The 12295-nt window shown below is 37.1% G+C and overlaps 1 protein-coding gene across 1 annotated transcript; it reads right to left on the bottom strand.

Moving 5' to 3' along the window:
• Positions 1-8691: 8691 nt before the first annotated feature.
• Positions 8692-12289, bottom strand: LOC104994634 (ubiquitin-conjugating enzyme E2 D3). The gene has a single exon (XM_010848274.1). It carries the CDS (start codon positions 12165-12167, stop codon positions 11724-11726), a length of 444 nt encoding a protein of 147 aa, XP_010846576.1. The 5' UTR covers positions 12168-12289; the 3' UTR covers positions 8692-11723.
• Positions 12290-12295: the final 6 nt, after the last annotated feature.

Raw genomic sequence — 12295 nt, 5'->3', positions numbered from 1 at the left:
CTAAAAAATATCTAGTAGTCACATTTTAAAAAGTAAAACGAGAGTTTTCCTGGTGGTCTAGTGGTTAAGAATCTGCCTTGCAACGCAGGGGACACTGGTTTGATCCCTGGTCCGGGAAGATCCTACATGCCACAAGGCAACTAAGCTCCTGTGCCACAACTACTGAGCCTGGATTCTGGAGTGCAAGAGCCACAGCTACCAAAGCTCATGTGCCTAAAGCCTGTGCTCTGCAACAAAAGAAGCCACTGCAAGGAGAAGCCCACGCACTGCAACTAGAGAGCGGCCCCTGCTCGCCACAGCTAAAGCCCATGCACAGCAACAAAGACCCAGTGCAGTCAAAAATAAATGTAAATAAATATTTTTAAAAAGTAAAGAGGAAACAGGTGACATTTTAATTATCTTATTTAAACTAATATATTAAAATAATATTTTAACATGTATTCAATATGCTGTGATTATTGAGTATTTTGCATTCTTTTTTCACACAGACTTCAAAATCTATAGTAAATTTTATACTTACAGCATATCTCACTTTGTAAAAAATATTTATTTTGTTTATTTATTTGACTGTGCCAGGCCTTAGTAGCGTGCAGCACACAAGATCTGGTTCCCCAGCCAGGGACTGAATCTGAGCCCCCTGCATTGGGAGTATGGCGTCTTAGCCACTGGACCATCAGGGAAGTTCCTCACCCATCTCAGCTTTGATCTATACTCAATTTCACAAATTTTGCAGTGAAAAAATTCACATACCAAATTTGTTTTGGAATATTGGATGATAATTCTCTGATATTTCTGAACATCTTGTGAGTAGAGGCACTGGATTTTTTTTGTCCCAGACAATCTTTTCATAAAGGATGTTTGTATATCAAACAGCTCTGGAAGAACACCCATGTTCTAACTTGTGTAGTTAGTCAGAGAGCAAATTATTTCTTTTTCTATCTTTTTGTTCTGCTTAGGCCCTCAATGAATTGGATGATGTCACTTCAGTTCAGGGAGGACAGTCTGATTTACTGAGTCTACAGATTCAAATGCTGGTTGCTTTTGCAAAGACCCTCATCAAATCACCCAGATATAATGTCTAACCAGTTACCTGGGCATCCTATGGCCCAGTCAAGTTCCACATAAAACTAACCATCACAGTGCACAGTTCAGTGAGTTTTGGCAAACATACATACGTGTGTAATCACACCCTGATTAGGTACAGAACATTTCGTTCTAGAAAGTTCTCTTGTGCTTCTCTCCAAATTCCTCCCGTTCCAGGTGATGGCTGCTCCACTTCTAGAGCCATCATTTAATTTTGTGTCTTTTTGGATGTCATGCAGATAGACTCACATACTACGTTTTTCTTTTTTAAAAATTCCTTTTGTTCAACACTGTTTTTCAGACTTACCCATGTTACTCACCCTTATTCTTGCAGGATATTTTCCTTGGTATAGAATTCTAGGGTGATAAGTATTTCTTCTCAGCATATTGAAGTTAATATTACACTATCTTCTGTTTCCATTGTTGACAAATCTTCCATTTTTGCTCTTCAGTCAGTCTACCTGTTGATGTGTGTGTGTGTGTGCGCGCATGTGCACACACACACTTTATTTGCAGAGGAAATGGCAGCTCTGTGTGGACCCATGGACTGTAGGTGGGCTATACACAGCCCTCCAAGCTGTTCAGGTGTGTAACCCTCCAGGCCACAAAAAGCAAATCATGTAGGAGCTTTGATTTCCATGTCAAGGGGACTGCAAAAAGTTTATCACCTGGCCAAGGCTGCAAGGTCACAGATGAAATTTAAGGTATTTTATTTTTAAAAATTTCTGGAAGTACTGATTTTGGTTATTTTTCAAATATGATTTGTCATTTTTTATAGTCTCTTGCTCTTTATTCATGTTTGAAACTTTTATTTCTGGCATAATGGTTAAGAGGAAAGACTGGAATTTCATTACCTGGATTTAAATCCTAACTTCTGCCATTAACCTTGGGTAAGTCATTTATCCTCTTTGTTCCTCAGTTTCCTCATCTGTAAAGCAGAGATAATCATGTAAGAATATGTTTGTTAATGAGTATATACGTTTGTTGATAATAAACGTGTAAGTAATAAGTATACGCTTGTAATGAGAATTAGGAGTTAAGAATTTAGAACAATTCTTGGCACCGAAAAAGTATTACATGAGTGTTGGCTTCTGCTTTTTGTGGCTGATTATTTTGACAGGAAATTCATATAGCATGAGATTAACTATTTAAAAATGTACAATTCAGTGGCATTTAGTGTGTTCACAATGTTGTACAATCATCACCTCTAAGTTCCAAGGTACTTTTATCATTCACAAGGGAGACCTCATACCCATTAAGCAGTCAATCCTCATTCCTTTCCATGACACCCACCCCCATCCGTGGCACACATAAATCTGACTTTTATCAGATTTATTAATCTGATTTATTAATAAACTTAAGTATTCTAGATATTCATACCAATATAATCATACAATATATTTCCTTTTATGTCTGGCTCCTTTCATTTAGTGTCATGTTTCCAAGATTCACCTATGTTGTAACATGTATCAGCCCAACATTCCTTTTTATGGCTGAATAGATAGTGATTGCAGCCATGAAATTAAAAGATGCTTACTCCTTGGAAGGAAAGTTATGACCAACCTAGATAGCATATTCAAAAGCAGAGACATTACTTTGCCAACAAAGGTCCGTCTAGTCAAGGCTATGGTTTTTCCAGTGGTCATGTATGGATGTGAGATTTGGACTGTGAAAAAGGCTGAGTGCCGAAGAATTGATGCTTTTGAACTGTGTTGGAGAAGACTCTTGAGAATCCCTTGGACTGCAAGGAGACCCAACCAGTCCATTTTAAAGGAGATCAGTCCTGGGTGTTCATTGGATGGACTGATGCTAAAGCTGAAAGTCCAGTACTTTGGCCACCTCATGTGAAGAGTTGACTCATTGGAAAAGACTCTGATGCTGGGAGGGATTGGGGGCAGGAGGAGAAGGGGATGACAGAGGATGAGATGGCTGGATGGCATCACCAACTCAATAGATGTTGAGTCTGAGTGAACTCCGGGAGTTGGTGATGGACAGGGAGGCCTGGCGTGCTGCGATTCATGGGGTTGCAAAGAGTCAGACACGACTGAGCAACTGAACTGAACTGAACCGAATGTCATTGTATGGGTATATCACAATTTGTTTATTCATTCACCCATTGTTTCCATCTTTGACTATTATGAATAATGCTGTGAACATTCATGTATAAATATTTATTTGAATATCTGTTTTTAATTCTTTTCGGGATATATTTTGGAGTAGAATTGCTAGGTCATATGGTTATTCTGTTTAATTTTTTTAGAAATTAGCAAACTACTTTCCATAAAAGCTCTATCTTCTTACATTCCCACCAGCAATGTACAAATGGCTCCAGAGTCTCCAAATCCTCAACACTAATTTTCCATTTTTAAGAAGTTATAGCTATCCCAGTGTGAAGTGGTACCTGATTATGATTTTGATTTGCATTTCTCTAATAACCAATGATGTTGAGCATCTTTTACACATTTGCTGGCCACTTTTGTTTGGAGAACTCTTCTATTCAAATCTTTTGCCCATTTTTAAATTGGATTACTTACCTTTTGTTTGAGTTTTAAGGATTCTTTATGTATTCTGGATATTAGACACTAACCAGATATGTCATTTGCAAATACTTTCTCCTATCCTTTAAGTTGTCTTTTTCATAGTATACTTTGATACACAGAAGTTTAAAAATTTGAGCAAGTCCAATTTATCTATTTTTTTCATTGCTTGTGCTTTTGGTATCATTTCTAAGAATTTATTGCTGAATCCAAACTAACAAAAGTGTATTCCTTTTTTGTTCCAAGAGTTTTATATAGTTTTAGGTCTTTCACTAAGGAGTTTGATCTATTTTGTTAATTTTTGGATATAATGTAAGGTAGAGGCCCAAATTTGTTTTTTTGCATGTTAATATTCAGTTGTCTCAGCACCATTTGTTGAAGAGACTATTCATTTCTCATGAGACTATTCACCATGAGTGGTCCTGGCATCCTGTTGACCACAAGATGTATATGAGTTTATTTCTGAATTCTCAGTTATATTCCATTGTCCTATAAGTTTATCTTCATGCCAGTATCATACTGCTTTGATTTCTGTAGCTTTGTAATAAATTTTGAAATTAGGGAGTCCCCTTTTTTTTCACGTTTGTTTTTTTGTACTCCTTTGTAATTCTGTATGAATTTTTTTGTATCTTCCATTTCTGTAAAAACAATCACTGGGATTTTGATAGGGATTGTATTGAATCTGTAGATTGCTTTGGGGATCATTGCCATCTTAACAATAACAAATCTAATCCATGAACACAGATGTTGTTGTTGTTGTTTAGTTGCTAAATCATGTCTGACTCTTTGCGACCCGCTGGATTGCAGCATGCCAGGCTTCCCTGTCTTTCACTGTCTCCCAGGGTTTGCTCAAATTCATGTCCATTGAGTTGGTGACGCTATCAAACCATTTCATCCTCTGCCTTCTCCTTTTGACTTTAATCTTTCACAGCATCAGTGTCTTTTCCAATGTGTCTGTTCTTCTCATCAGGTGACCAAAGTTTTGGAGCTTCAACATCAGTCCTTCCAGTGAATATTCAGGGTTGATTTCCTATAGGATTTACTGGTTTGATCTTGATGCCCAAGAGACTCTCAAGAGTCTTCTCCAGCACAATTCAAAAGTATCAATTCTTCTGCACTAAGCCTTCTTTATGCTCCAACTCTTACATCCATACATGAGTACTGGAAAAACCATAGCTTTGACTAGACTGACCTTTGTCGGCAAAGTAATGTCTCTGCTTTTTAATATGCTCTCTAGGTTGGTCATAGTTTTTCTTCCAAGGAGCAAGTGTCTTTTAATTTCATGGCTGCAGTCAACTATCTGCAGTGGTTTTGGAGCCCAAGAAAATAAAATTTGTCACTGCTTCCACTTTCCCCCCTTCCATTTGCCATGAAGTGATGGGACCAGATACTATGATCTTCGTTTTAAACAGCTGAGTTTTAAACAGCTTTTCACTCTCTTCTTACACCCTCAAGAGGCTCTTTAGTTCATCTTCACTTTCTGTCATTAGTGTTATCATCTGCATACCTATCATACCTGTGAAGGTTGTTGGTATTTCTCTCGGTGATCTTGATTCCAGCTTGTGCTTCATCTAGCTCAGCATTTCGCATGATGTGCTCTGCATATAAGTTAAATAAGCAGGGTGAGAATATACAGCCTTGTCCTACGTACTCCTTTCCCAAGTTTGAATCAGTAAGTTGTTCCATGTCTGCTTCTAATTGTTGCTTCTTGACCTGTATACATGAACACTGGATGTCTTTCCATTTATCTAGGACTTTAATTTTTTTAGAAATATTTTGTAGTTTTCAGTATACAAGTTTTGCTGCTTCCTTGATCAAATTTATTCCTAAGTATTTTATTTTTGATGTTGTTATAAATGGAATTATTTTATTAATTTCATTTTGTAATTCTTCATTGCTACTTATAGTAGAAATACAACTGGGTTCCCTGTCAGCTTAATGGTTAGGATTTCAGGTTTTCGCTGCCAAGGCCCAGGTTCAGCCCTTGGTTGGGGAACTGAGATCATGCAAGCTGCACAGCTCAGCCAAAAAAAAAAAAAAAAGTACAACTAATTTGTGATTTTGTATCCTGTAATTTTGCTAAATTCAATTATTAGCTCCAATAATTTATATTGATTTTTCTGTCATCTGGAAAGGAAGAAAATTTTAGTTTGTATGACCTGATGTTTTTAATGTCTGAAACTTTTGCACATCAGTTCCTACTCATGGTACAGTACTAAGTTCTGTTGTTCTTTATTTTCTGGTTTTTAACTGTGAGCTGTTATTGCGTCCCTACAGAGTATTTGTTTACTTCCACCAGTACCAGGTTGCTGATTTGGAACAACTTTTTAAAATGTTCTGCTTGGGTTTTCAGACTATCCACGTAGTAAGATTTAGAGCTGCAAATTTTCACAAAGTCAAACCATTATTACATATTCTGAGAGAACATTCTCCTGCCACGAAGAATAAAGATTCAAGACACGCAAACTCATCTGTCTGTATTTGGGATGGGTTTATCCTAATTGACACCACTCTTTGGATGTATTCTGGGCTTTGCCAGGGTCATGAAAATGAAAATATACAAGTCTTCATTTGATTCTTCAGGTCTTCTTAAGATGCTAGCTAGTTTCTGATTATAGCCTGCTTCTTTTGGATTCCTGGTTTCAATTTGGTTTGGGCTTGAGAGATTAGTAACATTTATGTTTTTTTAAAAAAAGTGCTTTCCCCCCAGCGTTTCGTTGCTTTTTCACCTAAGAGTTGGTCAGTGTAATCATCTATACTGACAGAAACGGAAACGTCCATCCACTCACTGAGATCCTTGAGTCAAGAAGCATCCATCAATTGTAGCCTGTCAGGCTCCTCCGTCCATGAAATTTTTCAGGCAATATTAGTTGGGCTAGTTTCCTTATCCAGGGGATCCTCTCAACCCAGGGATCGAACCCACGTCTTCTGCATTGCAAGGTGGATTCTTCATCTGCTGAGCCAGATGAAGCCCCTTAACATTGGGGGAGCCCCCATGTTAAGGTGGTTATTACTTAACATACCATGGTGCACTCTACTGTGGCAGTGCTGTTGGTATTTTATGTAGAATAGTTGAGAAAAATCACTGATAGATTGACATTTGAAACCTAACAAGAAAGAGCGAGCCGTATTTTATCTTTGATAATCCCAGGTAAAGAATGATGGCAAACATCTTGAGGTAAGAAAAAGCCCACTGTGTTCAAGCCTCAGCAGAGGCCTGTGTGACTGAGCTGAGGAAGCTGGTGGGGAAGTTATTAGGGATGAAGTGGTGGGAAGTCACTTCCAGCCTGTAAACTGCTTTTAGGATTTGGCCTTTATTCTGAATGAGATGAGAAACCATTAGGTTTGGAGCAAAGTGATGACATGATCCAATATGGTTTAAAAGGAATATGCCTGGTGTTGCATGGATGATAAATTGCTATGAAATGAAAAGAAGGGAGACCACTTAGGCTTTTACAATAACCGAAGAAACAATACAGATTTAGACCACATAGACAGACCATCATGGCAGCAGTGAAATGTGGTAAACAGGTAGATTCTGAAAAAAGTTTTAGGTAGAACTGACAGAGACGTTTAATTTGTAAGTTTGAGAAACGATGCCTAGGTTTGGGGCAAGTGCAACTGAAATGTTTACACTTACGGAGGCCAAGAGGTAGAAATATGTGTCTGTGTATAGCAGTCAAGCCGATCATTCTTTAGAAAGTGAGGTGGATGAATAGGAAGCTACACAAGTTTCCAGGAGTGATGGCTGGTAATCATACGGTAGTGTTCAACTGTTCTTAAGCAACTAGGGATATCAAAGTATTTCACTGTTTGGCCTTACTTGATAATTTTCAAATTTGACAGGGTAAACAAGAAACCAAGTTTACACAGAGGCTCAGACACTAGTATATAAGAATGAAAAGTAGTTATTTCATAAAACCATTTTCTACAATACAGAAAAAAATTAAGAGGACTCTTAAAAAACACATTATTTCATCCAGAACGTGCACAACCTGGCAAGAGAGAATTAACAATGGAATGTTAAATAACATATTCCACGTAAAAAAGCAACTATGAGGAACACTGTATCAGAATTTTTTTTTCTCAAAATGAGGCCAAGAAAGGAATGAGTAGTTAGCAGGGTAGCAGGAAAGCATGTGAAATAGTGGTTCACTGGGAACCTGGAGGCAGGGGGTGGGGACAGCCAACTGCAAGCTTCCTAGCCTTTTGTGAACTTTTTCATCTTTTAACATAGAACACTTCGGGAGTGGGAGAGGCTGTCACCTTTCAAAATTCTGGTCCAAATATCTCTACCTTTTATTTTTCCATTACACCAGGGGAGTACAAAAAGTTTTAAGTTACCTTATGGTATGTTTAGAATCTGTTCAATTCAGACTCCAAACACCCTTACCATGAAATCTTACCTTTCAACCCTCTCATTCTCCCAAAAGTTGCTTCAGCCAGAGAGTATGACCAGGGCTCAAATCCATGTTCAGCTAGCTATCTAGCCAATCCTTAGCAGAAAACTCTAGCACCTGGTTACTCTTTTTAAACACTACTTGGCTATTAGTTGAATCACATTTCCCAGAATAAAGTTCTATCTGTTAAGACTGCTACTTAAATTAGTTCATTGTGGGATGTTAATAATACATTAAGTAAACATGTCAATCAACCTATGGCATAATTCAAAGTAGTATGAAGTATGTTAGAAATTTAACACTTGAGCATATGTGTTCCTACAGCCATGAAAGAAGAGTAAAATAATCAGAGGGTCAAAGTACTACTGTTGTAGTCTATACAAGGGACAGCGAAGAACAGACTTCCAAGACCACTTTAATGGCTTCTTCAAACAGGCCACTGTGTCATTCCATAGTTTCTGAATCAGTAGGCCTGGAGTTGGGATTTGATCATTTCCATTTTAAAGAACTTCTCAAATGATAGTGATATTGCTGGTCTTGGGGTCACACTTTCAGAATCCTAAATTCTTTATAGACCAGTTTTTGTTACAACTTTAAGTTCAAAACAGAACTCACACAGGACATTAAGTGTGAATTTCATGTTAGCTGGAATTACCAAGTAAGACCAGAGTGTCTTTAAACACAGACTTTAATGGTAACAATTCTTTAAGCTCAGTTAACCTTAGCTATTACAAGTGTTATGCCGATGTCACTATTAGACAATATTTAGTGACTTGCACTGGGTTCCTCATAAAAGAGAGACAAATTCACTTAAAACTATAATCAACAATCATTTAACAGTTTTGTTACGCCAACACAAACCATGGCTAATCTGAGTCACTTCGAAAATCACTAACACAGGATGGTCAATATCTGAAGTATGTCAACTAAACCATTAAAAAAAAAAAAAAGTGAGTGTTTCACTACCCCTGAGACCACCAGTTAACTGTGGTTCATACTTTTAAAAAATTGTGAGTACACCCACACAAGAAAGCCAAGTAGTTTCTTTTAAATCTGATTATCACATTGCAAACTTGCCCAGGAATGAGTCACTTAAAATGTAATTTACCATTACGTCAACTGGACTATAATCCTCACAGGTTAAGATAAACAACATAATTTAAAACTTAATTATGCATTAAAAGATGTAAGAAACAGGAAGAACCAAAATCAATTTTTAATGTTAATCATCATTTCAGTGCTATACATGGCACTATTAGTATATATGGGGGAAAGGACAAATTCTTGGATTCTTTAGAAGGTTTCACTGCAGATGATCTCAAGTCCAGTGTTCATACATTCAAAAATGTTGGTTTTCCAGGTACTTTTACTGTTCTGTTAAACCTGGAGAAGCCTTTATGGCTTGTTCCCTTAGAAGTGACATAGGAAAAATAGAAAGCATCAAGTCAAAGATACAGAGAACTGGACGCATCTATTAATCATTATGACAATAGCTTCAGGAAGTCATCTCTATAAAAACTTAAGGGTTATCTATAGCTAAAAAGGTCAATTTGAAAGCCAAGTAGAATCCAGCTCTGACAAATATTTTATTCATTGCTGGTTTTCAAGAAATGATATGCCTACTATAAAAGCTATTATTTTGAGGGAATCTCGTAATTATCCTAAAAATAGAGCCCAAAAGTTTCTTACCTTGTGGAGGTATCTTACTTATTTGTACTTTGAATCCAACACAGTTTTAACAGTATAATATGTACCCTTGAGTTATTTTTAAAGCAAAGATAGAATGAAAAATTCACTCATTGGAAAATGGTATAACTGGATTGATATTTCTCAATGAAATGCTTATTACAGAATTAACAAAGCCAAAACATTTTCGGAAGGCATGCATTTCACTTTCAGTTTAAAGAACCTTAATTCAATAAATCATGTCCAAACTACATATTAAAATGTTTATAAAAATCAAGCTTTAACATTTATTTTATATCTAGCTTTCCACATCTGTGTGCAGACAAGGAGTAAGATTGCACATAAGTGTAAGCAGTGCAAATATGTGTAAGTGGAGAAAAAATCACAGATGTGCTAGAAATTGAATACAGGACCATAAGAAAGCAATGGACAAATCAAAGAAACTAGGAAAAAGTAATAAAACTATAGGGTCAGAATTAGAAAGGGTGAAGAATGATAATGCCCTTGTTACTACAGAAGTTACATTAAGTGGCACAGATTGCACTTGTCAAACAAAAAATAATCCAATAGCATTGACTTTTATTCATTCACGTTAAGTCACCTGAAATGGTATCTGTTGCATTTAAATGCTCATTAATGTAAATGGCTGAACAAATCCATTTTAATGGATATTCAATCCATTAAAAAAACTCAATATCCCACATGGTTAAAGTCACTTCAACATAGCCTCATGACAACTCCCACACCAAAACAGTACTTTATTTTGTAAATTTTGACCCATTATTACTCCCATGTTATGGTCTTTTCAGCTGTCAAGCACACAAGGTGAAGAAAAAATTTAGTTAGATGGGGGTTGCACCTGGAAAATAAATTTCTTAAACTCCATATACATGTTTCAAATCTGCTGGGTCCCAAGTCCATCTATGAACTCCCAGGCTGCCAGTATCATGTGCAGCATACTAAAGCTACACTATCTGAATAGCTTATTAATTCTGCATAAATCAGGTCAACCAATGTGTCAACCTGTAACAGACTGCGCATTTTTAACTGAACATGGCAAAATATTCACTCTCTTGAACTTTACATCATCTTTGATGTCAAACAATGAGGCAAATCCCAACAGTATATACAAAAAACAGCTTTGCGTTTACAAAAGATTGTTTCCCATACTGATTAATCCAGGCAGCTAACTCATTGGTTTATGCAACTTTATTGAAGAAAAATAAATCAATTACTAGCAGAGCTATTAGTTGATCACTCATCCATTGACAACTTGCATCATTTATTCAGTGCTATATTAAACAGTGTATTGGAAGATAGATTAACTAATAGCTCCAAGCCTCCTAACAATTTAAATGAAAATTACAAAATGTTTTGAGACCCTATTTTGGAATACAAAGGGTGTTTGACTTCCAATTTCCATTCTCTGTAGAACAAGAACAGGTCATTCCTTTATTGACATGCATAAAATACATCACATTTTCTGTTCTGCTGATGCTATAAATTCAATACCAATTCTCCAGCCATATCAGTTATGAGCACAAAGTATATCATGTAACCTCAAATCTCTAACAGTGGAAGGCTTAAACAAGAATGGATGCTGCTAGAATAATGCTGCTTCCTTTGATGTGACAACTCAGCATCCATCTCCCTCCCTCTCAGATGATTCTTCAGCATGTTAGAGCAGTGAGGAATGGTTTTAGTCTCATAACCAAGTTAGAGTGAAGACATTGGCCACATAATACACATGCTCCATTTTTTTTTAAAAATTCTGAATCTTGGGCAACTGTTCTCTTGTAACTACTTTACAGTTTCTAAAAGCAGTTATTGTCCAAAGCTGGAAGAACTTAAGTCTTCTCAGATGAGCATGTGAATGAATGGAGGGAGGTAAACAAAAAATAAAATTAAAAAAGATGAGGTCTGATAGGGGAGCAGCCGGATAAGAAAATCAAAAAAGGAACAGTAATTTAAAGTTTATTCCAGCTATAATGCAGGTTATTCTGACTTTAAGGTAGCATCACATGGCAAACTTCTGAGTCCATTCCCGAGATATTCTGTTGTACTTATCTCTGTCTGTTTTATAGATCCGTGCAATCTCTGGCACTAGGGGGTCATCTGGGTTTGGATCACACAGCAGTGAACAAATGGATAAAAGAACTTTAGAAATAGTTAAAGCAGGAGACCACTGTGATCTTAGAATATCGAGACAAATGCTGCCATTACTGTTAATATTTGGATGATAAATTCTTGTTGTAAATGCAACCTTAGGTGGTTTGAAGGGGTAGTCTGTAGGAAAATGAATTGTCAAAAAGAATACACCGCCTTGATATGGGCTGTCATTAGGTCCCATAATAGTGGCTTGCCAATGAAACATATCATCCCCAACTGGACCTGCAGAACATTGTGCTGGAGGGTCACGGGCCAAATCACTAAGTTCCTTATTAATCCGTTTCAGCGCCATAGTCTGTGCTTTTCGTCTGGCTCCTCACTATCTCGGTGTGTGCTCGAAGGTCCGGCCAAAACTCTTGATTATCCTGGCGGCTGGGAAGGATTGTCTCTTCGTCTCACACCGGCTCTGCCAGACACAGG

This window comes from Bison bison, unplaced genomic scaffold, assembly GCF_000754665.1.
Source record: "Bison bison bison isolate TAMUID 2011002044 unplaced genomic scaffold, Bison_UMD1.0 scf7180017864263, whole genome shotgun sequence".
Lineage (NCBI taxonomy): Eukaryota > Metazoa > Chordata > Mammalia > Artiodactyla > Bovidae > Bison > Bison bison.
The sequence above is the reverse complement of the archived record's forward strand: the minus strand, read 5'-3'. Positions and strand labels throughout refer to the sequence as shown.